Source organism: Prionailurus bengalensis, chromosome D3 (genome assembly GCF_016509475.1).
Source record: "Prionailurus bengalensis isolate Pbe53 chromosome D3, Fcat_Pben_1.1_paternal_pri, whole genome shotgun sequence".
NCBI classification, from domain to species: Eukaryota; Metazoa; Chordata; class Mammalia; order Carnivora; family Felidae; genus Prionailurus; species Prionailurus bengalensis.
Genome location: NC_057356.1, coordinates 57,069,526 through 57,096,637, shown reverse-complemented (window position 1 = coordinate 57,096,637; position 27,112 = coordinate 57,069,526). Strand labels below are relative to the sequence as shown.

General features: G+C 42.2%; 1 protein-coding gene and 1 non-coding gene across 3 annotated transcripts; one reads left to right on the top strand and one right to left on the bottom strand.

Moving 5' to 3' along the window:
* Positions 1–4,107: 4,107 nt before the first annotated feature.
* Positions 4,108–11,726, bottom strand: CD3H18orf21 (chromosome D3 C18orf21 homolog). 2 transcript variants are annotated; one of them, XM_043558611.1, is made up of 5 exons: positions 10,851–11,021; positions 10,748–10,770; positions 8,331–8,530; positions 7,197–7,393; positions 4,108–5,234 (listed from the first exon to the last, which is right to left on the bottom strand). In XM_043558611.1, exons 1-5 carry the CDS (start codon positions 10,925–10,927, stop codon positions 5,084–5,086), a joined length of 648 nt encoding a protein of 215 aa, XP_043414546.1. In that variant the 5' UTR covers positions 10,928–11,021; the 3' UTR covers positions 4,108–5,083. The 2 variants fall into 2 exon arrangements, with proteins under 2 accessions (XP_043414546.1, XP_043414547.1); XM_043558612.1 differs by lacking the exons at positions 10,748–10,770; positions 10,851–11,021 and adding an exon at positions 11,638–11,726.
* Positions 11,727–13,653: 1,927 nt separating this feature from the next.
* On the top strand, positions 13,654–13,764 carry LOC122471057. The gene has a single exon (XR_006294081.1). It is a non-coding gene; the product is annotated as a U6 spliceosomal RNA (small nuclear RNA).
* Positions 13,765–27,112: the final 13,348 nt, after the last annotated feature.

Below are 27,112 nucleotides of genomic sequence, written 5' to 3'. Positions count from 1 at the left end.
CATCAAAATAGAAAATTAAAATTGTACTTAATTAAAGCAAGTAGTCTCTGGAAAAATTTGTCTACATAATTTCTTTTAAAAGAAAATATGTGGGGTGCCTCAGTCAGTTAAGCATCCAACTTCAGCTCAGGTCATGATCTCACGGTCTGTGACTTCAAGCCCCACATTGGACTCTATGCTAACAGCACAGAGCCTGCTTTAGGGTCCCTGTCTCTCTCTCTCTCTCTCTGCCCCTCCCTCACTCGCACTCTCTCTCTCTCAAAAATAAATAAACATTTCAAAAAAAAAAATTAAAGGGCACCTGGGTGGCTCAGTTGATTTAAGCATCCGACTTCAGCTTAAGTCATGACCTCAGGGTTCATGGGTTTGAGCCCCACATCCGGCTCTGTGCTGACAGCTTGGAGCCTGGAGCCTGCTACAGATCCTGTCTCCCTCTCTCTGCCCCTCCCCCACTCACACTCTGTCTCTCTCAAAAATAAATATTAAATATTTTTAAATTCTTTTTATGTTTGTTTATTTTTGAGAGAGAGACAGCGTGAGCGGGGGAGCAGCAGAGAGAGAGAGAGTGAGACACAGGATCTGAAGCAGGCTCTAGGCTCCAAGCTGTCATCACAGAGCCCAATCTGGGGCTCGAACCCACAACCGAGAGATCATGACCTGAGCTGAAGTCAGACGCTCGCTCAACTGACTGAGCCACCCAGGTGCCCCTAAAAATTTTTTTTTCAAATTAAAGAAAAATTTTCTTTTCAAATTGCTAGTATGATTATACAAATTTATTTTTATTCATAAAATTCCTGTTGTAAGTTTAGTCCCAGTTGGTGGGGAGGTGGTAGTGGGAATGGGGGTTTATTTTGTTTCTTAGTAATGGCGTCTGTGGGGATGTACCAGGAAATACATCAAGCTGTCCACAATCCCTGTCCTTCCCCATCTGGGACACTTGGAGGTGGGGGTGGAGGAGTGAGAGGGAAGAAGCAGGGTAGGATTGATAAGCAGACAAAAGGCACTGGTAAATTAGATCTTGGGTCTGTGGGAGGGAGGGCATGGGCCCTGGGTTCTTGGCAACCAGACCTGGCTGCTAGGACTTTCCCTTCCCTTCCTTGGCTTTGGCCTTGGGGTGCAGGATTTGGTCACGGGAATGGTCTTCTGACACTGGGCATTGGTCTGTGCCTTCTTCAGAGTGCCTTGGTGGGCTTTGGTGCCTGTGCCCTATCACATGCCCCCTGCCCCCAGCTCAAACTTGGACTTGCAGTCGGCTCCAAGCCGCTTCTTCCAGTTGCAGGCACCCTGCACCGGATGCGCAGCGTCTCGGCACCACAGGTACCCTTGCAGAAGCCCACGCTGAAGTCCTTGCTGCTGGGGGTGCCAGGCCCCCAGGTCCACTCCGTGCACTCACTCCTGGGGCCGCCCTTCTTCACTTGTCTTTTTTTTTTTTTTTTTAAGTTTATTTACTTAGAGAACAAGAGAGAGAGAGAGAGAGAGAGAGAGAGAGAGAGAGAGAGAGAGAGAGAATCCCAAGCAGTCTCTGCACCGTCAGCGCAGAGCCCGACTGGGGCTCTGTCTGACCAACCGTGAGATCATGACCTCAGCAGAAAGCAAGAGTCTGACGCTTAACCAACTGAGCCACCCAGGCACCCCCACTTTGTCTTTCTTTTTGGCCACCATGCTGGTGAGCACCAGCAGGGTGAGGAGGGCAAGGATCAAGCCTCAGCACTGCATCTTGTTCACTGCCTGCGCTGCTACGCTCCCTCCCACGCCAGGCCCAATACTATCATGTTCATTTAAACCAAAGTATCCACACTGTAATCTGTTTAGGTAATGTTTATTTTCATTTTTTTAATGAAAGCTTTACTGAGATAAAATTCACCCTTTTAGTGTAGAATTTAGTGGGTTCGAGTATTCAGTTGTGTGATCCTAATTCCAGAACATTTTCCTCACCCTAAAAAAAACTACATACTGGTTAAGTTATTCCCTGTTCCCCCAGGAACAGGTAGCCAGATTAGTAGCCTCAGGCAGCCACTAATTTATTTCTATGTATTTTCGTATTCTAAGCATTCCATATAAATGGACTCATACAATATGTGGCCTTTTGTGTCTGCATTCTTGCAAATGACATATTTTCAAGGTTCATCCATGTTCTAGCATGTATCAGTTAATTCACTTTTATAGCTGAATGATCACTATATGGATGGAATATGTTCATTCGGCAGTTGATGGACATTTGGGTTGTTTCCACTTTTTGGCTATTACAAATGTTGCTACGAATACTCCCATATAAGATTTTGTGTTTTCAGTCCTCTTGGGTATATAATGTGGGTCATATGGTAACTTTATGCTTAACTTTTTCAGGAACTGTCAAATTCTTACAGTGTGGTTGCACAGATTTTACAATCCCAGTGATGTGAGTTTGAATTTCACCACATTCTCATTAACACTTGTTACTGTCTTTGTTATTTTTGCCATCCTAGTGGGTATGAACTGGTAGGTATCTCTGTTTTGATTTGCATTTCCCTGATGAGTGTTAGATAGAAGATGTTCAGCATCTTTTCATGTGCTTGTTGGCCATTTATTTTCTCTGGGGAATTGTCTGCTCAGAATCTTTGTCCGTGTTTTGTCTTTTTATTATTGAATTTTAAGAGTTTTTATAATTCTGGATATAGGTCTTTTAAGAGATCCATGATTTGCAAACATTTTTTCCATTCAGTGGCTTTTCATTTTCTTGATGGTGTCCTCATTTGAAACACAGGTTTTGGGCGCCTAGGTGGCTCAGTCTGACTTCAGCTTAGGTCATGATCTTGCAGTTCGTGGGGGTTTGAGCCCTGCATTGGGCTCTGTGCTGACAGCTCAGAGCCTGGAACCTGCTTCTGATTGTGTCTCCCGCTGTCTCTCCCCTTCCCCTGCTCGTGCTCTATCTCTCTCTCTCTCAAAAATAAATAAACGTTAAAAGAAAAAAACGAAACACAAGTTTTTAACGTGATGAAGTCCAATTTATCTGTTTTTTCTTTTGTTGCTTGTGTTTGATGTGATAACTAAGAAACCATTGCTTAATCCAAAGCTATGAAGATTTAGTTCTAGGTTTTCTTCTAAAGTTTTATGTCCACAGTATAATTTTAATATTCTCTTTAGAGATGCCCAAAGACCATTCTACCAAACACAAAAGAAAGAATCCATGGTTTTTCATTTGCAACTGAGGTAATAACTCCCCACCTAGAAGTTCCTTTTACTACTTTTTATTTTTAATGTTAACATTTATTCATTTTTGAGAGACAAAGTGTGAGCAGGGGAGGGGCAGGGAGAGAGGGGGACACGGAATCCGAAGCAGACTCCAGGCTCCGTGCTGTCAGCAGTAAGCCTGATGTGGGGCTTAAAATCATGAACCATGAGATCATGACCTGAGCTGAAACCAAGAGTCTGACACAACGACTGAGCCACCCTGGTGCCCCTACTTTTACTACTTCTTATCCATTTCCCAGTCATGTGATTAAAAGGACCTTAGTTCTAAACCTGGTAAGGAATTCAAATGTAAATGTGGTGGCTTAGGGATATTTGGAAAACTTGTGCTATGTGCTAGGGGCAAATCAAATGAGATCATCCAGGCCTGCAAAGAGCTCACAGGCAGTTGAGGACACAATCAGAAACAGGAAACTACCGGGTCACCACTTTTATAAGAGTGGCCCCTCATAATGCAGTGGGGTTGGAGTGAAGGACAGTCTGCAAAAGCATGCCAAGGCCCAAAGCTGACGAGAAAATGATATGTTCTAAGAACTACAAAGAGCTCACTATGGGTGATCAGGAATGGTGGTAAGGAAGCAAGAGCAAGAAGAGAAACATGTTCCAGTGAGAAGTTAGCCAGAAAGGTAAAGCACCATGACCAAAGTATTGTGCTAGGTGCCCTGGACACAAAGGGAAGGTCCAGCTTCCCTATGGCTAAAGAAGTTCAAAATGATGACTCTTGCCATCCCTCTCTGACGTTGGCACTAGTTAGTATAATTTCACTTCATATAAGACCAACTCATTAATAACCTTGGCCTTTCAGTCTGCCAAGTGCTCATGGGAGAAACTTAAGTTTAAAATTTTTAAGCAGCAGAGAGGCTTGGAAACAGTTTATAGTTTAAAGTATCTAAATTATTTATTTAAAGAATTTTTAAAAGACAGGTTGAATACAACCCCAGCCTTTCATTTTGGTATATCTATGTTCCAGAAAAGGTTTAAGATAGCTAAACTGTTACTATGTTATATTCTGCTGTAAATTTTAGGCACAGAAATAAGTCTTCACCAAAGCAAATGAAATGCCACACATTATAAAATATTACTAGGATATTACTAGGAACAACAAATTTGTAAAAATGAAATTTTGTGTATATGAATGATTTAGAATCAAGAATGTTCCATATATTTACTTTTGCATGCAAAACAAGAATCATGTTCAGCTCTTCTAATACAGTTATGCAGATGATTGTGGAAAACAAGGACACTTGATCCTTTTCCCGAATTAGCAATGATAGACACCTAGAAAGGAGTGAGTAGGCCCTTTCATAAAGGTCTCAATTTCCTTATGAAAGAAAACTGCTAATTAAGGGAAGAGAAAATAATAATCACTCAATGTCCATAATATCTTTGCTATTGACAAGGACCTTTCATATATTTTTGATCCTCACAGCCACCCTGTGAAGTAGACAGGTTTCAGTTATTAATTTTAATGAAGCATTTTCTCCATCAACACTGAAAAGAGCCCAGAGAAGTTTGCTCTTGGACCTTAGTTTCCATGTATTTAAATAATCAAAGTTTTAGAAAAGATGTTTTTGTGACTAACTTTAGTTTCAGAGTTGCATTAAACATTTATTTTCACAGGGGCGCCTGGGTGGCTCAGTCAGTTAAGCGTCCGACTTCGGCTCAGGTCATGATCTCGCGGTTCGTGAGTTCGAGCCCCGCGTCGGGCTCTGTGCTGACATCTCAGAGCCTGGAGCCTGCTGCAGATTCTGTGTCTCCCTCTCTCTCTGGCCCTTCCCCTCTTGAGCTCTGTCTCTCTCAAAAGTAAATAAACGTTAAAAAAACAAAACAAAACATTTATTTCACAGACTATCCTTTACAAAGACAATAAGAAATTTCTGAAGTCCACCTTTGAATTCTTTTGGGATTCACTCCGACTAAGCAACAATTTTAATTTAGAGAAGTGTTTCTTAGTTTTGCTCACACTCTTTGAGCAGGTGGGTGTTGACTGTCCAGATGTCGGTGTCCTGAAAACAAACATAAAACCACACTTAGGTATACTGATAAGTAAGTTTTAAAAGTGTTTTTCCTACTTAGCCTAGATAATTGCTACTAGAATCCTTTTCTACTCTTGTGTATTATGGCCACATATGAGCAGTGGCTGGACCCAGCATTCATTTCCGATTTTGTTAAAAACTCCCTGACTACAGAGGCTCTAGGCAATATTCAGGAGGTATGCTGGGTGGTTCTGGAAGTTTCCATCAAACCTCAAGAAGGCTAAAGGTAAAGTATCATCGGGTCTGAGTTCCCTTTAAGTCTGACATCGGGATTCCTGACAATTCTAAGGACTTTAAAAACCTGTTTCTTCACAGCTCAAGATCACTTCCTTTCTCAAAACTGAAGAACTCAACCTCCACATGCAGGTGCCACTCCATCGTATCTCCCCGCCTGCGTAAGCTCCCCAGGGTAGACTGTGTACCACTAGTCGTGTATTCCCCTGCTACTTAGCAGTGCCAGGCACAGAAGGGGTCTTCTAAAAATATTCCCTGGATAAATGGTTCTCCAGCTGCTGTGTATGTATTTAGCTTCCTTCTATTTCATGCCCTCCAGTTGTGTTCCACACCCACGAACCCTTATTGGGGTTTGTCAGTCTGATCCCTCTTCCACTCCCCATCTGTATGATAAATGTGAAACATCTTTCCCATTCCTGCATATATCTAAAAAGCAGTCTGGTCTAAATACAAGTTAATTATTTTAAATATGCCAAATCCTCTTTTATCTATATTTGTCCAATAAAGTAGAAACTTCTGTGATGAATTCCTACCAGCCAGATATCAAAATAATTAAATCAAAATATGGAGAAAACTGGACTTGAAATTTTAATTCTTACCCAATTTGATAAATGTCAACACCAATATAAAAAACTCAATTCAGTAAACAGAGATAATTCAGTCCTTGCTGACTTATGTTATTTATATTCAAGAAACTACCAGACTGTTTCTCTTTCGGCAAAAAACGTCCAAAAATTCCTTTCCCAGTTTCTACGAAACTAAATTTACTGACTATCAAAGTGAATATAGTACTGTGAACTACAAAAATAAGACATGTGCTCAGTCATACAGTTAATTTAGTAGCACCTGACAAATCCCTATTCAGCGAGATTTCCATAGGAACTTCTGACAGAGGAAATCAGAGGAAATACCAAGAACAAAGGTTTAGAGCAAGAAAGTAAACTGAGTGGTTCAGTTTTGCTGATACGTAAGATGAATTAAGGTAAAGTACAACAGGCAGACAGATTGGTGCCAGGTAATAAGGGCTGGGAAGCCAGGCTGGAACATCTGACCCAAATGCTACGGAGGTGAAGTGTGAAAGGCTTCTAATCAGAGCTGTGCGTTAGGGAAATGATCGGGCTAGAAGGGTTTGAAACTAGAAGCAAGAAATTACTATAGTAATCCAGCAAAATAATCCATTTACTGGATAATACAGTAATCCATTACAGTAGTAAATCCCAGCAAAAGGTGGATACAGACCTGAACACAGCAGTAGGAAAAAAGGAGAACAGGTGCAAACACCATGGAGGTAGGACAGATGGAAACTGGCAACAAACCGGACAAGGACCAAGGGAGTAGGAGCTGTCAACTCTACTCACCATGTCAGGTCAGAATGTCAAGGGCATGTTCACTGACAGAATAAGGAACTTAGGAGGATGAAGAGGTCTGAGTAGCCAGCTGTGGGGACATGGTGGGGGGATAAAATGAATGTATTTAGCAGGCAGCTGGGAACGGGCCCAGGAGAGGTTGAAGTAAAGGAATATACCTGGACGTTATAAACAGCTCTTCTAATAGGACATTAGAAAAGGATATGGAGGGGAAAAAAGGGGCCAAGGCCTAACCTGCGTGGCAAATTTAGGGAGTGTATATTAAACAAAGGAAATTAGAAGAAATAAGAGTTAACACCAGCAATCCAAATAGCTTAATGAATTCAGATACCTGAATACAAAGGCTGGCCTCTTGCCTTTGGAACCACACATGTGATTTAGGTTTGTGGAACTCGGAGTCTTTCTCTCTGGTGTCTTCGGGCTGAGTTTAGTCGTAGGAGTGGTAGGACTGCTCTTCAGTGTGGATAGAAAGCTTCTACTTTTACCATGATGTTTAACTGTTCTGTTGCATGTTTTACAAGTAATCAACTGTCATAAAAAAGAAGAAATACTGGGCCTGATTTCTTTTCCAATTTAATCCAATAAACTACATGTTCATTAAATTCTTGTACATAAGGGACTACACCAGCTAATACTGGTGAGTAACAGGGGCTCCCCTGAGGGAGTTTATAATCTAGCGGCAGCAATCAGACAAGATACAAATTTAAAATGAGAAAATCTTCGATAAAAAGTTACTGGTTAAACATTTGTATTTAATTCAAAACACCTTTTTATTTTCATTTGATTTTTAAAGATTTTACTTTTAAATAATCTCTACACCCAATGTGGGGGCTTGAACTTACAACCCTGAGATCAATGAGCCAGCCAGGTTCCCCTAAAACACCTTTTAAAGATAACAAAGCCTCTACGTTCTCAATATAAAACCATGTTTGGGGAGAATGGAGGAGACTGTCATTGAAACCCTTTGACATCTGGAAGGATGTTCTTTACAACAGCAGTTGACATTTAACATTTGTTGCAGACAAACTCCAAGTGGTTTTCCAATAAAACATGGCAAATTATCACTGAAATTTTAAGTGACCTCTTCAAACTCTTAGTGATTCTGCAAATATAGGTCTAAGTTAATTTATAAAACCAATCAAATGAATTCTCACATTCTCCTACCTCTTCACTCCATTAGCTCCAGAGGCTGACTTAATAGTAGGAATTTCATAATGTAATTGTCAAATCACTATGTGTAAACTTGAAACTAGTATGTCAACTATATACTTCAATCACAAATTTTTTAAAAATAAGCTTTACTCTTGATGAAACATCACTAGAAGAAAAACTTATGTATATATTTTGACAATCTGAATGTATGATCACAAACTTCTGAGTTATATGTAGTCTGATCTTTAACCGACTTCAATTTAAGTAAAAGAAAATTCTAGTTTATTTATACATACTAGAATTGAAATCTTACCAATACACTTCTGGAGTCTTTGTATTTTTTCACAATTTTTGCTTCTTTAAAATTGAGTGTACAATTTCTTGCCTCTCGGTTAAGAAGTTTCTGTATTTTGGGTGTCAGTTTGGATTTGGGTTTGAGGCGCACTCGAGAGTTATCCGAGACCAGCAACTGGAAACAGTATGGACATGTTCCTTCAAAAGTGTTGTTATCATCTGAAATTATACAGATGAAACTCATGATTTAGTCCATCAGAATAGTTTGTTACCTCAAGCCAATATTATGTGAAGAAGTGTATTGTTTAATATAAGCAGATATATATTTTCCTTAAGCAAACTCAAAATAGAACTTACAAGAAGATAAACTGGCAGTAATTCATTTTGCAAAACACTGATTCTATCCATTCGTTCCTTTTAGCGACAGGTTAAGTCCCCACTCTTTGCGATGTTACTCATTACTTGTTACTAAGTAAAAAAGACGATCTTGCCAATTTTACATATTTATCATAAAACAATAAATTATACTGATTGTTTCTTTTTTAAACAATTAGCATAATTTTGTGATTTGTGGGCCAGGCTTTCTGCAGATAACTCTCAGTGCGAGGTAAAAGGACAACAGACTTGCCCCAGACTGTTTATGCAATCAAGACAGCCATCTACCACACTGGGCTAGGGAGACATAAATATGGAGTAAGAGAGTTGCTATCTTTAAAGAACTCACATTCTAGGTGAGCCCTAAGCAAAAGAAAATACAGTTCTGGTAAGAACTGTAATAGAGTATAATTAAAATGCCCTGGAAATTATTAAACTCTGTATAGACCAGCCAGAAACACTCCAAAAGAAGTGGCCTGAGAGAGGTCAAATACCTGTATTTAGAGAATGGCGTCTATTATTAGAAAAGGGCTTTCAGGCAGAAGTACAGTGAAAAAGAAAGCACGGCTATTAGGGAAAGGGGAGGTTGGGGAAGTGATGCAGCTGGAAAGGAAGGTGGGTACACCATCAATTTATTCAACAAATATTTATTGGCGAGCACTCTACATATACAACTAAAGACCATGCTTGTAACCCAGCTCTGCCAAATGTTAAATTCAATCATATTTATTAGTGACTGTAAAGTGACAGGAAGAGTTCTGGGTGCAAGAGATAAAACAGTGAATAAAGGACAATTCATGGAGAGAGAAAGTAAATATGGCAACACCAAATACTAAGTGCTGGGGAAAAAAAGGGGAATAGGGAGTGGCAATGGAGGTGCTGAAGTCCTTTTTTTGTTGTTGTTGTTAGAGTTTATGTATCTTGAGAGAGAGCAAAAGCAAGCAGGGGATGGGCAGAAAAAGGGGGAACTGTTCCTGTCAGTGCAGAGCCCGACTCGCAGCTTGAGCTCACGAACTGTGAGATCACGACCTGGGCCCAAATCAAGAGTCAGATGCTTAATCAACTGAGCCATCCAGGCGCCCACACAGCTGCTGTCGTCTTAAATAAGGTAGCCACGGAAAGCTTTGTGGAATGACATCTGTAGAGAGCAGAAGGAAGCGAGTGAGAATGGAATCCATGAAGATACACGAGGTTAAGAATTCCAGGTAGAGGGAAGGACAGCTGCAAAGGCTGCGTTAGAACAAGGAGGGCTAACAGTGGTTGGAGTTGAGTAAACAAAAGGGAAGAGCAGGTTGGAGAGGCAACCTTGACCTTTGATGCAGGTCCTTGTAGTCCATTTAAAAGATTTTCACTTTTACTTTGAGATGGGAAGTTATTTGAGAGTTTGTAGCAAAGAATAACATGATCTAGCTTAGGTTTCTACTGGGCTCACTCTGGCTGCTCAATTGAGAATGGACTGTAGTATGCATGAGAGCTTGTTGACGTGGCCCAGGATAGTAACATGATAAGTGATGGTGATAAGTGGCTAGATTCTGGATATATTTTAAAGCCAACAGGATTTGCTGGCATACTGGCTTGGGGAGGAGAGCTGTTAGGGAGTCAAAAATGGCCCCAGAGTTTGGGCGCTGATAACTCTAAGGATGGAATTCCCACTAACTGAACTGGTAAGAACTAGAGGAAGGCTGGGTTGGGAGGTAAAGCTCGAGTTTTGGCCTAACAGACACTCAAAAGAAATTGTCAAGAAGGCTTCTGGATAGAAGTCTAGAATGCGGAGAAGTCCTGGTTGGGGGTACAAATTTGGAAGTCCTCAGCATACAGAATTTAAAAGCCATGAGACTGGATGAGAAACTGTCACAAAGAAGGTTGAGGTTAACGAAAAGAGATCCAAGGAAATTGGAACTTTTCATGAAACAGAAGCCTCTGGGGTAGTTGCGGGGGGAGGCGGTTAGGAGGGCAGTGGGTCGATGAGATTTCTCTTTTGGGTCATCCTGAGCGCTGTGCGGAATGGAGGGGAGCGGGGCGACGAGGGCCTGACCCGCAACCGTCGGACGTTCTCCCTACCGTGTGACGAACTGTAGGCCCAGCTGTAAAGGAGGAGGAGAACCGTGAGCGAAGAGGGAAGACCCACCACCGCCGCCCGCATCCCCTCCTGCCCCTTTCTTACAGGAGATACCGGGCCTGGCCCGGACAGCTCTCGTAGAGTTGCCGCGCCGCAGCCTCAAGGTAATGCTTCTGCCTCATCGTTCCCACTGCTCCCACGCCGCTAAGCCCCGGAGACGACAGCGGACTCCGGAAGCCGGCTTCCCAGCGCACCGGACTTTGACCTCGGACTCCAAGCTCCCCCCGGAAACAGGCGCCCGGCGCAGAGGCGTTCCGGTTTCCCTCGAGTCCCGCCCGGCGCGCAGGCCGACCCCCTCCCCGCCCTTGGCCCTGCCCCCAGGCTCCGCCCCGTCCCCCCGGATCCGCTTCAGACCCACGCCTGCGCGGAGTGGCGGGAGCCGGCGGTGGTTTCGACGCTGGAAAAGAGTGACCGGCCGGTCTGTCTTTGGCTCCTGATGGCGTCCTATGTGATACCCCTGTTGTCGTTTCCTCAGCCCACGCCGCCTTCTAGATTCTCCATCGAGGATGTGGACTTGGGTCCGCAAGGAGGCCACCGGGGTAAGCGCGGCAGCGGGCCAGCCTACTCTCTCAGTGCACAAGCGAGCTTACCTTCACCCCCGTTAACTGAAGTGAAATACACATAGGAGTGTTGACAGTTCAGTATATTCTCAGTGTTGCGCAAACACCACTGTTAACCTAGTTTGGAAACATTTCTATCACCCTAAAGAAAACCCCTTCCCCATTTAGCAGTTGCTTCCCATTCTCCCCTCCCTGCCAGGCCCCGGCGACCACGAGTCCGCTTTCTGAATCTGTGGGTTTATTCTCGCCATTTCTTGTAAGTGGAATCATACCTGTCATCTTTTGTGTCCGGATTCTTCCACCTAGTATAATGTTTATGATGTTCATTCGCCTTGTAGCCTATATCAGAACTTCATTCCCTTTTATGACTTTACGTCGTATGTCTACCAAGTAGTCTTTATTCGTTCATCAATGATAGACAGTTGGATTATTTCCTTTTGGCTGCTGTGGATAGTGCTACTGTGAACATGTATGTTTTCTATTTTTTTGGGGGGGGGGGTAAATGGGAGTGAAAATGCTGGATCCTAAAGTAATGCCATGTTTAACAAGGATTCCAATTTTTCCTACATCCTCACCATCCTCATTTTCCACTTTGGTTTTTGTTTTGTTTTCTTGTATTTTTATCCTAACCATCTAGTGAGTGTGAAGTGGCATCTCACTGTGGTTTTGATTTGCATTGCCTAGTGAATAATGATGCCAAGTATCCTTTCATGTGTTTGTTGACAACTTGTATATTTTCTTTGGAGAAATGTCTATTCAAGTCCCTTGCTCATTTTAAAATTGGGTTGTTTGCCTTTTGTTGTTGAGTTGTTAGAGTTTTAAAAGATATATTCTGGAGACTAGACCCTTATTTATCCTTCATTTTCAATATTTGAAAGGACTCAAATTGAGATAGGGAAACTGAAAGGATTCCATTTTTAGAAAGGCTCCATCTCTGCTGTTTTTCTGCAAGGCCCCATTTACTCATGTTCTGGATTTCACCTTGCGTCTGACTAAACCAAATAACCTATGTTCCCACTCCAAGAAGGAGGCAAGAAAGTTAATCATTCTTTGAGTTTTGTTTTAGGCCTCCAAATGCCTGATAACATCTAAGAAGAACTGGATTTCAAACATGTTTCAGGACATTAGCTTCAAACAAATCTCACCCACCGCTGGCATCGATATCCCCTACCTGCGATGATTTTTGAAATAACAGCTATTACTCACCTGTCACTCACCCTCGAATCCAACCCTACCCTGGATTCCTGGAGGAACACGTACCCTGGACCCTTTCAGTATAAACTCTTAACCCCAAGTGGTGAGACTGTCTGCTATACTCTGTCACTTACACTGTTCAATAAACTCTGCTTTCACTTCCCACTTCCTGATTTCTCTCCTGCACAAAGCCAAGGACCCTCTTGGCTTGTCCTGTGGGACCTCCTCTGTGTTCCTGGACCTGGCCTGTCTACGTCAAAATGATACAGAAGTTTGTAAAAAGAAAGTATATATTTACATCTGTATAGACGTATTTTAATTTTTCAAAGGAAAAGTTATTACATCTGCTCTTCCCACCTTTTCATCCTACTTCTCTGGTTGATGGACGTTTAGCAGATAGGTATCTTCTCCTCTACGTCCACACATAAGTAAATGGATGCGTGTATGAACATCCCCTCTAACCACTGTCCCCACTACCACGAACACATACACATGCACTAAAAAACCAAAACATACATAAAAAAAGCTAAGCGAAAATTAGAAAGTTAGTCCCTTACTACATAACTTGCCTTTTTCCTTAACCAAAGACCGCAGACATCTTTCCAGGTCAGTACATATATTTTTGCAACAGCAAAAAATCTTGTATGATCCGGTACTTTTTATTTCTTTTGTCTGAATTCCTAAAAGAGAAATTACTGAGTGGAATGATGTGCGCATCTGTATTTGTCAGACCTCCAAAACAGGTTGTAGCAATTTGTACTCTAAGCATAATATCTGAGAAAGTTGGGTTCGACTATATGGGTGAAAATGTGAAAGCCATTGGTTCTCCTAAATACAAGTGAGATAAAGTCTCTTTTCATATGTTCCTTGATGCTTGCATTTTCTCTTGTGAAGAGAAATCTTCTCTTCTAGGAGATCTTTGTGTCTTGGGGAAAATTATCCTCTGCTTGTCATATAGAATGCAATACTTTCTTGCTTACCATTTTTCTTTGGCATGGTTTATAGCATTTTTGCCATATAGGATTTTGTATGTGGTCAAACGTTTTTCATTACTGGATCTGGGTTTCCTGTGTAGCTTTAAAAAGCCTCGCTTAGTGCTTGCTTCTACAGCACATATACTAAAATTGGAAGGATACAGAGATTAGCATGGCCCCTCCCTGCCCATGCAGGATGATATGCAAATTTGTGAAACATTAAAAATAAAATAAAATAAAATAAAATAAAATAAAATAAAATAAAATGGCCTCATTTATGCCAAGGCTAAACAACCAACTATCCATCCAAATGTTTTTCTCATACTTTTCTAGTTTGACTTCTTCCATGCACATCTTTAATCAATATGAAATGTATTTCTACTTAAGTATAGGGTAGAGCATCTAACTGACGTTTTTTCCAGATGGTTAGCAAGTTACGTGAATAACTCTTACTAGGTAAATTACTCTTTTTCTATTGGAATTGAAATTTAAACAATGCAGTGAACACTGAATGTGTGCCAGGCATTTCTAAGCATCTTACTTGTAACTCATATAATCCTCATACCCCGTGGCATTAGGTGAAATGCCAGTTTATCACATAAGGTTTTTTTTTTTTTAACACAGTTGCATCTGTTTCTAGAGTCTTTATCTGCTTCACTAACCAATACAGCAGAAAAGAGGAGAAATGCACTGTGTGCGCACGTACACCTACTTCCCCTGCCCTCCACCACACTTTCCTTCAGTTCTTCTCTCGCCTCTGAGCACCACACTCCTACTTCCAGATGCCGCCTCAGCATCTCTGCTTGCGTTGCAACTTGTCTTCTCAGACACATCGTGGCCCAGATGGCACTCTTGATTTCCCCCACCAGCCTGCCCAGCCACCCAGTCTTCCTCCGTGTCAGCCTCACCAAGCACCATTGCTGCGTCCTCTTCCCACCCCTTGTAGCCAATCCACTCTGGGGTGCCAGCTCCCCACCAGGAGCAGATGGGGACTCTTCACTTCTCCGCACACCTTGGCTACCCTCTCCTTTTGCCTGCATCCCTAGCATGGCCCCCTACATTCTTTTCCTGCGTCCTCTCTCCCAGCCCATTCTTCACAGGGCATAGTGGCCTTCTTAAAATGTAAGTCATTTTTTTGGACATGGAATGTCCTTGCTCAGAGTCTCCAGACTCCTCATTGCACCTGGAACAAAATTGCCTAGCTGTGCTCTGCAGACCTCTGTTTCTCTTTCTGCCTCCTGCCATTTGGCCAAAGATGGGAGCAGTCACAGAGGCACATGACCATGGAGTAACTTTCCAGCTCCAGCTTTCTGGTCATAGAGCCAGAAAGGGGCATTGTAGAAAAGTACTGGAGAACCGAACTAACAGACCATCAACCAGGCTCCAGATGACCACTGAGTAGTAACTTGTTCAGGGTCTATCCAAATTGTACTGCAAAGGCTTTGGAAACAACTTCAATGTGAACCACAACTCACAAAAGGCAGGTTGAGCTTGTAGTATGACCCTAAGCAGGTCTATTGCCTAAAACAAAAATATGTACATACTGCATAGGATTTAAACAAGACCCAGGGTCTCATTACAAAATATAATTTCCAGGAGACAGTCCAAAATTCTTGGCATATGAAAAACCAAGAAAATCTCATCTCACGTGGGAAAACAACAATCAACAGACATCAACAGTAAAATTGACACAGATGTTGGAATTATCTGGCAACGACTTGTCCACAGCTATTGTACGACTGCTCCACCAAACAGTCACACCCTTGAAAACCAGCTTTTCTCATGAAGGGCTTGGTAGTAAGTATTTGAGGCAAGACCTATGGTCTCTGCTGCCTCCCCTCCACTCCGTGAAAACAGCCACAGACAGCTGTCCACAATCCATAAACGAGTAAATGTGGCTGTTTTCCAGTAAATCTTTATTCATGGGATTTGCCCCATAGACCATAGTTCACCAATTCCTGATCTGTATTGTTTTTTAGATATTCTATTGATTTTTTGTGTGTGTTTACTTGTTCTATATATTATCAAGAACAGGGTCTTAAAGTCTTTCACCGTGATTTTGGGCTTATTTCTCCCCTTAGTTCTGTTTGTTTTTCTTAAGGTATTTTGAAGCTCTGATATTAGGTGCACAAATACTTTCATTGTTATGTTTTCCTGATGCATCACCCATTTACCATTATATTTCCCTCGTTATCTGTAATAATGTTCTTCCTTAAAGTCTATTTTGTCAAATATTAATACAGTCACTTCAGATTCCTTCTTTAAAATTGAGGTAGGGGCGCCTGGGTGGCGCAGTCGGTTAAGCGTCCGACTTCAGCCAGGTCACGATCTCGCGGTCCGTGGGTTCGAGCCCCGTGTCGGGCTCTGGGCTGATGGCTCAGAGCCTGGAGCTTGTTTCCGATTCTGTGTCTCCCTCTCTCTCTGCCCCTCCCCCGTTCATGCTCTGTTTCTCTCTGTCCCAAAAATAAATAAAAGTTGAAAAAAAAAATTAAAAAAAAAAATTGAGGTAAAAAACACATAACATAGAATTCGCCATCTTAATAATTTAATCTTTTTTTTTTTTTTTTTTTGAGCAGGGGAGAGGGGCAGAGAGAGAGACAATCTTAAGCAGGCTCCACGCTCAGCACAGAGCCCGATGTGGGGCTCGATCCCACCACCCTGGGACTATGACCTCAGCTGAAATCAAGAGTCGGATGCTCAATCGACTGAACCACCCAGGCGCCCCTTAACCATTTTTAAGCATACAGTTTGGTAGTGTTAAGTATACCCACACTGTTGTGGTATAGATCTTTAATACCATTTCATATTGTTAAACTGAAACTCTATACCCTGAAATGCTAGTAAACCCTCCTTCTCACCCTCTCCAGCCCTTGGAAACCACTTTTCTATCTTCTATTTCTATGATTTTGACTATTGTAGATACTTCATATTAGGGGAATCACACCGATTTTGCCCTTTTGTGACTGGCTGATTTCACTTAGCATGTCTTTGAGGTTCCTCCATGTTGTATAGCATGTGACAGGATTTCATCATTTTATTTATTTATTTTTGCTTCTTATTAAAATTTTTTTAAGTTTATTTATTTTGAGAGAGAAAGAGAGAGGCGGGGGAGGGCAGAGACAGAGAGAGAGAGAAAATCCCAAGCAGGCTTGGTGCTGTCGTGCAGAGCCTGATGCGGGGCTCCAACCCATGAACTGTGAGATCATGACCTGAGCTGAAATCAAGAGTTGGGCGCTTAACTGACTGAGCCACTCACACGTTCCAGGATTTTGTATTTGAAAAGCAGCATATTCCTTTGTGTGTATATACCAGATTTTCTTCATTCATTCATCTGTCAACAGACATTTGAGTTGCTTCCACTTCTTGGCCACTTTGGATAATGCAGCAACGGACGTGGGTATGCAGACATTTTTTTCAGATCCTGTTTTAAATTATTTTCTTTTTTAAAATTCCTTTTAGATAAATACCCAGAATCGGGATTGCTGGGTCACATGGTAGTTGTATTTTTAATTTTTGGAGGCACCTCCAGAAACTAAGTATCTCCCACAGCAGCTGCCCCACTTCATAGTCCTGCCAACAGTACACAAAGCACTTCAGTTTCTCCACATCCTCACCGTCACTTGTTATTGCCTGACTTGTGTGTGTGTTTGTTTAGTGGTGACCATCTAGTAGGTCTGAGAGGATATCTCCCTGTGGTTTTGATTTGCATCTCTCTTATGACTTGTGAAGTTGAGCATCTTTTCATATGTTTGCTAGTTACTTCAGATTTCTTCTTTCTTGCTGCCTGGTATAACTCTTTCCGTCCTTTTACTTTCAATCTACTTGTGTCTTTGTACTCAGGGTCCTTTTTTTTTTTTTTTTTTTTTTGTATATAGTGTGCAATTTTTTTTTTTTTAAGTTTCTGTTTTGTTTTTAATCCATTCTGACGATCTCTGTCATTTAATTGGCATGCCTAGTGTATTTAAGGTACTTCCTGATACCAGGAGGTGATCTTTGAGGGCAGAGGGCAGACTCTGTTAGCATAATGGCCCACTGAAGATGTTTGTGACCTAATCACCAGGACCTGTGAATATGTTGTTTTACATGGCAAGAGGCATTTTGCACATGGGATTAGGGTTACTGACCTTAAAATGGGGAAGTTATTCTGGATAATCTGGGTGGGCCCAGTCTAGTCACATGATTCTTCAAAGCAGAGAACCTTTCCTGGTTGGTCAGAGAGATGAGACAGAAGAAAAAGGAGGACAGATTTGAAGCATGAAAGAGACTCAACCCAAAGTGGTGGCCTTTGAAGATGGAGTAAGGAAGCCTCGAGTCGTGGAATGCAGCAGTGCCTTGTGGGAGCTGGGAATGAGCCTCGCCGACGGCTAGCAAGAAGGCAGGACACTCAGTCATACAACCTCAAGGAACTGAATTCTGTCACCAATCTGCGTGAGCAGAAAACAGATTCTGCCCTACAGCCTCTACAAAGCCTGACAACAAGTTGACTTTGGCCTGGTGAGACCTGTTCAGGACTTCTGACCTCCGGAACTTTAAGATAATAAATCTATTGTTTTAAGCCACCAAGCTTGTAGTTTCTTATGGCAGCCATAGAAATCTAATACAGTGTATATTTAGGGGTTCATCCTCTCCACTGATTCCTCTCTGAATTCCTTCCCTCCCTTTCTAGTTCTCCTCATGGCCTCACACTGTTTTCTGTCCTCTTCAAGCCAGTCAGGCTGTGGCTGTCTGCAGTTGGGAGCTGCTCATGGCTTGGAGGTTGCCCTCAGGTAAAAAAGCCACAAACTCACAAATCTCAACAATTTCTGTTCATCTTTCAAAATTGCTCTCCTGCCCAATTTCTGTCGTCTTTTGGTCAGTCTCCAAGGCCTTCAAATGCCGCTTTTAAATGTTTTACTCAGCTTTTATAATCATTATCTGCAGGAAGATTAGTCCACCGATACCAAAAGCTAGGACCTCATTATTCTTTTCTGCTGCCTTTTATGTTCACAATTTTCCTTGGAAATAAATTGTTAAAAAAATTAGTTTGTGCAATGTCTTAATTTTTCTCATTCTCACTAATCTGAAGGCTAAAACGGAGTTGCCTTCTCTTAATACGACACTTTAAAAAAATGAATAAAAGGAAGGTTTTCTAACTTTTGACGGGGGTGGGGGGGTGGAAGGACCCCAACCTTAGCAGCCGGGAGGCCAAGGATCCTCGGTGTCAGGTTTGTTCCAGCACATGCAGTTCCCCACAGTCACCAGCAGGGGGAAATTAGTTTTCTGTTTTCGATGGATCCCGCGCCTCGCCGCTAATTCCCTAGCCACAGGAAAAGGGAAGAGCGCCGGGGAGGTCTGTGTCAGTGTACGGAGGGAACTGGCCTCCAGGGGTCCCTGAGAACGGCAAGACCCCGCGAAATAGGGTGTCCGCGTTTCCAGCCGCCGTCTCTTAAGGGGCACACGGATAAGTTGGCCGGACCTCCCCGCTGACCCCGCGGGCAGGGCTGCGGCAGCGCAGAGCCGCCTCCGGAGCCGCCGCAGGCAGCGCGGGCAGGACGCGAACCCAGGTGCGGCCGCGCGGCTCCGCGGTGACCAGGTGAGCCCGCGGTGACCAGGTGAGCCCGCGCCCGGGTCTGAGAGTGATCCAGGTGAGTCCGCGAGTGAGCAGGTGAGCCCGCGCCCGGCTCCCCGCCGGGTCCAGGTGAGCCCGCGTCCGGCCACTCCAGCGCCTCGGTCAGAGTCGGGTCCAAGGACTCGAGCAGTCCGTGGGCAAAATGGGTTGAAGTGAAGAGCGCGACCGGCTGGTGATTCAGGGTCCGGGCCTGCGCACAGTTCTGCCTCCCAGGGCTGGGGTCAGGAGATCTGAAAGGACCTTCTTCCACCAAGCGGGTCCGTAGTATTTTAGCCTTGAAAACAAATCATGCAAATGAGATGATGTGTATGGGAGAGGCAGTTGAGTTGTTATTTTATTAGTACTGAGCATTAATCATTCCCTTGAGGACCTTGGCTAAACTGTTTATTTTGTAACCAGTGGCACAGCCTGGGTCTGTGCCCCTGAGTTTTGAGTAACCGCGTGGGTAAATCATGAGCTGCAGAAGGGCAGGAAGCCACCACTTCAGGGGTGTTTTAAGATTGAAAGTCAGCGGATGCTGAAGCAGTGAGAGAGATTGGAAACGGAAAGCAAAGAACAGAAAGATAAGAAGCAAAGATATGGGAAGTGAAAACAAAACAAAAACCACCTGGAAACAGCCGAGTGGATCCCACAGCTCCGTGAGGCGCGCGGGAGAGCGCGGGAGAGCTGTGCCGGCTGAAATGTGTGGGGACAGGACCCTGAACCCATCCCTGGAGTCAGAGGAGGCCTCTAGTTAGGAATACGTTGGTTATCACTGGGATTTTAAAAGTTATCACGGCAGGTATAGAAACGGATTCAGCATATAGGCGACAAGTTTTCTTTTGACGAATGATCAAACGGTAAGATATAATCATAAGATAAGATATGTAATTGGATTAGTAGATAAATTGCAAGGTGCTGTGTTTTTCTATACCTCGATGAACGTTCAAGGAGGAATCCCTAGAAAAGTATTTAGTGCAAATAATTAGGCTTCAGGATTAAAGTGGTAAAAACCAGCACAACAAATTATTCATTATTCTAGCTCTCAATATTGTCTATGGCAGCAGAACTCTAATTACATTTAAATGTATTTCAAGAATGTGTTCATTTGTTTTAGATAGCTAACTACTAGTTTAAAATAGACGAGAATCTAAAATATTCCAATACTTTGAAATATATACCAAAGTCAAAGAGAACATTTGCCAAACCCTACATGAAAATGAGTGAAGTAATAACACAGGCAAGTTCAGCTACTTTTCAAAAGACAGGTATTATGCGCGAATGCTGCCATTTCCTCCGCTCTTGTATTTGAGGGCTGAGTGGATATTTGTCATTGCAGACTCCCGTCGGTGTGCCCATCAGGCTTGTAATACCTCCATGGCCTTGCCACTTTTTAGCCTACCAGTCTGAGGGGCTTCCTAGGTTGTTGTTGTTGTTGTTGTTTGTCTTCTTCTTCTTCTTAATCCTATTGTGTTATAAAACTTGCCTTTTGTGATGTTTTTAAAAATTTGAAAGGGGGAAGAAAAGGCAGGTTACTTATCCATGAATCAGATATGGCAATAAAGCCTCGGTTATTGAAGAGGGTTTATTGACTGGATGAAAGTGAGAAATGGGCGGGGAGGGAGGCTATGGTGATCTTATTTGAACTATTTGAGCTTTGCATACTATTTCTTCCTCCACGGTGAGGTGTTCAGAATAGGTACTCTGCTTAGTTTTGGCCGAAAGACATTTAAAGTATTTTCTGAGGCAGGGTTTATATGAGGAGCCTCTTAGCACTTTCTCATAAGCTTCCAGGGACTGCATCCTAGTACTTTGGAGGCAAGGTACTTGTCACTAAACTATTACCTTAAATCTTGCTTTAGCTCATTTTATATGGCTCTAATGGAACTTAACAATTAAACAGAACATGTACTATTAGTTATTTTTTTTTTTGAACAGGAAATGAGTGTGGGCTATGTGATTCCTTCTGTTAGTGGTTCACATTTGAGCCTATGTCCCCTGGAAGAACCAAATAACTATTGCCTAAGTAAGGTAGAGGTCTGTACTTTATTTATTTATTTACAAATTTACTAATTTTTTAAATGTGTAGATGCTCTGGAAGTAGGGGCAGCCCTTGGCTGGCATAGCAGCTCCTCTATCTCACCCGGAACCTAATCTCCTTGTCTCTTTCTGCTGTGCTCAGTGTGTAGCTTCCATCTTCCAAGATGACTGCTGAAGTTCCAGTCATCGCACCCACATTCTAGGCAGGAATGAGGAGGAAAGGGAGAAGGGCAGAAGGTCGCCTGGTAGCTGAATAAGATGTAACAACTTCCACTCACATTTTGTGGTAGATTGTCTGCAAAGATAGCTGCCAGTAATTCTTGCTTATGTCACTTTTTCCATCAAGGAGTGAAATTTATTTCTTCTGGAGTGGGGGCTGGCCCTGTGACTTGCTCTGACCAATAGAATGCATTACTAGGCCTTGCTACTTCTGTTTTTGCCCTCTTGGGATCTAGCTGCCATGTAAAGAGGATTGCACTAGATTACCCAACAATGAACCATGGAGGAGAGATGTAGCCAGTCCCCAGCTATTCCAGCATCCTCAGCTGAGGTTTCAGTCATGTGCATGAAGCCATCTGGGATGCGCCAGCCCCAGCTGAGCGCCAGTAGGCACCACATGGAACATAAGAACCACCCAGGTAAGCCCTGCCAACTTACAGAATTGTCAGCGATAATAAATCATTGCTGAATTGGGCTGAAACACAATCAGTTGGCCCCCTGCCTCCAAATGCCAGGATGTCCAAGAAGTGAGGTTCATTAGTGATGTCCTCAGTTGCACTGGACAGGGTAGAAATTTGTACAACATCCCAGCACGTCCCCTGGGATGGTTACTCACATCCTTTGGCATTGATGAGATTGGATCACCCACATAAGCTGAGTTCCTATGTTCCGCTTCAGCCCCTTTTCTCTGAAGCTTCTGTGCCCGTACCCCTCAGGTAGCTCCTGAACCGTCTCTGTGCACACTGTGAGCTTGCAGCTCCCTGCTGCTGTCAGGTCACCTAGCTCTTGTTCTTAGAGTGGAAACCTTGGATCAGATTATTTTGCAACCAGGCCATGGCAAGGTCATTGCCGTGCTCTGGATTTGCTGTGCATCCCTTACCTCTTATCCCTTTCCTAGTCAGGAGAGTGACGTGGTCCATGAGATCTGAAGACCCTGGATCAAGTCCTAGCTACACCCCTTGCTGGCTGTGGGACCTTGAGCAGGCTTTCTTGGTTTTTGCCTCAGTTTTCTCATCTGTAAAGTGGGAGTAATGGTACCCACTGCATAGGGTTATTGTGAAAATTAAAGATAGAGTGCATGTAAACACACGGTGTGTGGTCAATAAATGATGGCCATGGCAATTACTGTTTTGTTGTAACTTACACAAGCAACTGTGAGCTTCCTTTATGGAACTGATGATCTTGAAAAGTTAGCTATCAGTCAAGTGATACTTTCCCATAGATGTCTGTCATAAAATGAGAATTTTTTTTCTCACTGAAAAGGTTATTTTCAACTACATTACTACATTTAAAAGCTTCTTTTATGGGAATGCGAGCTGGTGCAGCCACTCTGGAAAACAGTATGGAGGTTCCTTAAAAAACTAAAAATAGAACTACCCTACAACCCAGCAATTGCACTACTAGGCATTTATCCAAGGGATACAGGTGTGCTGTTTCGAAGGGACACATGCACCCCTATGTTTATAGCAGCACTATCAGCAATAGCCAAGGTATGGAAAGAGCCCAAATGTCCATCGATAGATGAGTGGATAAAGATGTGGTATATACATACAACGGAGTACTACTCGGCAATCAAAAAGAATGCAATCTTGCCATTTGCAACTACGTGGGTGGAACTAGAGGGTATTATGCTAAGTGAAATTAGTCAGAGAAAGACAAAAATCATATGACTGCACTCATATGAGCACTCTAAGAGACAAAACAGATGAACATAAGGGAAGGGAAATAAAAATAATATAAAAACAGGGAGGGAGACAAAACGGAAGAGACTCACAAATATGGAGAACAAACTGAGGGTTACTGGAGGGGTTGTGGGAGGGGGGATGGGCTAAATGGGGAAGGGGCACTAAAGAATCTACTCCAGAAATCATTGTTGCACTATATGCTAACTAATTTGGATGTACATTTAAAAAAATTTTTTTTAATAAAAGCTTCTTTTAAAATACTGCAAATCTTTTTTTCAAAATCATGAATTGAAAGGTACATTGTCTGATAATATACTAAAGATAACCAAAAGTCTTTATATATATCACATACACTTGGTTTCACTCTGTCTGGGGTGAGTGGGGAGGTTGAAAACATGAGGAGTTCCTCTGCATTCCATGTCACATGGTCCCCCAATGCAGCTTTTGGGTGGGACTTACACTGCTGCCCCTGGGACAGAGGCAACTGAAGAGAAAAACCAGGGACATCTGGGCGCTTTTGAAGACACACTTTTTTTTTTTTTTTAAACAGAGAGTGTGCATGCATGTGTGCACACAAGCAAATGGGGGAGGGGCAGAGAGAGAGAAAGAGAAAGAATCTTAAGCAGGTGTCACGCCCAGTGTGGAGACTTTATCTCATAACAGTGAGATCATGACCTGAGCTGAAATCAAGATTTGGACGCTTAACCAACTGAGCCACCCAGGCACCCCTTAAAGACACAGTTTCAATTTGTTCTAGGCTGTGCCTTAACCCAATGTACATATGATCTTCCATGCAGGGAGGGTTTAAAATTTTGTGTAAAGTGGATTCTCTCATAATTGCTTATTTAATAGCTATGGGCAGGGATGATACAGTTTGTTGATGCCTTTATTGGATATATTTTGTAAGTGTTTATAGTGAGTACAGGTTTGCCATTCTGCTTATGATAATATATACCTTTAAAATTACTGCTTCTATTATATATTACTTCCATGAAGACAAATTCCTCAAAGGGGACTTTTTGCCCTTCCTAGATTGTAAAGCACTATCTAAATGTAGGCATCCCTGTAATTCTTTAAGTTGGACATACCCTAACTTGGTTGTGACATTTCTTTTTGTAACACTGGAGGGCCAGGGGGGTACCACATGTAGAAAATTATGATTGATTTTGTGAGCTCGAGCCTGACACAGGCTTCATAACCACTGGTCAGACTGTATACTCACATCTCTGTGCAGTCTGTTGATAAGAGGCAAGGGGGGAAGACGCTTTTCCTAAAACAATTAGTTTTTACTTATTTATAAGCTAATGTACTCTTATCAAGTTCAGACAGGACAAGAGGGTATGAGACCTCCCTCCCATCCCCCAGAGGTAGGCAACCACTGCTAAGAGTGTCTTATCCTCATTCTAGCAATTTTTCTGTACATCAACAAACATGTACTTGCATGGTTTGCTTCTATTTCAACACAAATGGTCACACTGTACATGTTCTTATGACGTATTTTCTTTACCCATCTCTAAGGCTGGGATGTGTTTCCACTGCAGCATCTATGGCTCCAGTTTATTCTTTTTAGCTGCTCTAAAGCCTCCTCTTGAATGGCAGGACCAGGATCGACCAATCCCATGTGGTCATTTCCAAATAGGCTGTATCTAAAACTAAACACCTCGCTAGAATTTTTCAGAATTATTAAACCAAGTTCTAGTAGACTTTATTTTTGTAAAGCAGTTTTAGATTTACAGCAAAACTGAGCAGAAAGTGCAAAGATTTCCCATATAACCCCTCCCTCCACACATGCCTAGTCTCCCCCATTGTCAATATCCCCAGCAGAGAGTGGGACATTTGTTCATTTGTCAATGAACCTACACTGACACATCATTATCATCAGAAGCTTATAGTTTACATTAGAATTCATTCTTGGTGTTGTATATTCTATGGGTTTTGACAAGTGTAATGCCATGTAGCCACCATTATAGTATATACAGGGTAGTTTCACTGCCCTAAAAATCCTCTGTGCTCTGCCCTACTGCCCCCCCACTCCTGCCCATCGCTGATTATTTTACGGTCTTCTTAGTTTTGCCTTTTCCAGAATGTTATATAGCTGGAATCATGCAGTATTTAACCTTTTCAGTTTGGTTTCTTTCATTCAGTAATGTGCATTTAAGTTTCCTCTAGGTCACTTCATGGCTTAATAGTTCATTTCTCTTTTGTGCTGAGTAATATTCCAATGTGGAGAAGTACCATTCACCTACTGAAGGATATCTTGGTTGCCTCCAAGTTTAGGCAATGATGGATAAAGCTGCTATAAACATCCCTGTGCAGGTTTTTGTGTGGGCATAAGTTTTCAACTCATTTGGGAAAATACCAGGGAATGTGATTGGTAGATCATATGGTAAGAGTATATTTAGTTTTGTAAGAAGCTGCCAAACTGTCTTCCAAAGTGGCTGTACCAGTTTGCGTTCCCACCAGCAATGAATGAGAGTTCCTGTTGCTTCACATCCTCACCAGCGTTTGGTGTTGTCAGTGTTTTGGATTTCGGCCATTCTAATAAGTATGTAGTGGTATCTCATTGTTGTTTTAATTTTCAATTCCCTAATGACTCATGCTGTTGAGCATCTTTTCATATGCTTATTTGCCACTTTTATATCTGCTTTTGTGAGGTGTCTGTTCAGATCTTTTTGCTTATTTTTAAAATCAGGTTCAGTTTTCTTATTGTTGGGTTTTAAGAGTTCCTTTTAAAACTCTTATATCAGATATATCTTTGGCAAATATTTTCTCCCAGTTTGTGTCTTATTTTCTCGTTCTCTTGACTAGATGTTTTCTGATTACTGGGCAAAAAAATCATGCCCTTGTTGCACGTGTAGCAAAGCAAAGATGTATTAACAAAAATGAAATAATCCTCTCTTTCTCTCCAATTCCATCCTTTGAGGCAACCAATCTGAATAGTTTGGTTTGTAACCTTCTATATCTTTCTCTCTGCTCAAACGTTCATGTGTGTGTGTGTGTGTGTGTGTGTGTGTGTGTGTAAGTGTATGTGCATTTTTCTTTATATTTCTGTCTAAAAATAAGCTTCTTTATATATATTTATCCATAGCTTTCTTTTTTTTTTTTTTTAAAGAAATCTCTGCACCCAGTATAGGGCTTTAACTCATGCCCTGAGATCAAGAATAACATATTCTACTAACTGAGCCAACCAGGTGCCCCCATAATTTTCTCGTATACACTTCCTCTAAATAATACATCATTGGTATATTTCTAGGCAAATATGTATACATGTAACCTGTTCTTTTTCATGGCTGTGTGATATTCCCCAGTACAGATAACATAATTTAATTAGTTGCTCCTTAATTGTGGATATTTAGGATGTTTCCAATTTTATTTTCCTTTTCTGTTATAAACAATGATATTGCTTTAATTACTGTAGGGGAAATCTCCTAAAGTACGACTCATGGGTCAAAGTTGATATGTATTTCTAGTTTTGGTGGATATTGTCAAATTATTTTCCAAAAAGGTGTAATTATTCATACTCCCACCAGCAATGTATGGAGTGTGCATTTCCTCACATTCTCACCAGTGCTGGCTATCTTTAAAACATTTACCCATCTATTAGTATTGTTTTAATTTGTTTTCACAACTAGTGGTCTAGTGGTGTTGGGCATCTTTTTGTAGGCATGTGGGTTGGTTGTTTATATCTTTGCCCATGTGTCTACTAGGTTTAAATGTGGTAGCCTTTTAATTTATTTTTATTTTTATTTTTATTTTTATTTTAGAAGGAGAGGGAGCACAAGCAGGGGAGGGGAGAGAAAGAGAGAATCCACACTCAGTGTGGAGCCTGCCACGGGGCTTGATCCCATTACCCTGGGATCACAACCTGAGCCAAAATCAAGAATTGGACGTTTAACTGACTGAGCCGCCCAGGCACCCCAAATGTGGTAGCGTTTTAAAGGCTGGAGTAGGACCCAGCAGACCGAGCAGTCAAGACAGGCACCAGCTTTCTGGCAGACGGGGGGTAGGGTTCCGTCCTCTGGGCAGCTGCCATCACCACAGTAGGATG

Excerpts from the sequence above, each read along its gene's own strand:
- CD3H18orf21 (XM_043558611.1), bottom strand. The coding sequence starts at position 10,927 with ATGAGGCAGAAGCATTACCTTGAGGCTGCGGCGCGGCAACTCTACGAG. Across the intron at positions 10,771-10,850 it reads GGCCAGGCCCGGTATCTCCT|CTGGGCCTACAGTTCGTCAC; the intron begins GTAAGAAAGGGG and ends CCTCCTTTACAG. Across the intron at positions 7,394-8,330 it reads AAGACTCCAGAAGTGTATTG|TTGATTACTTGTAAAACATG; the intron begins GTAAGATTTCAA and ends TTTTTATGACAG.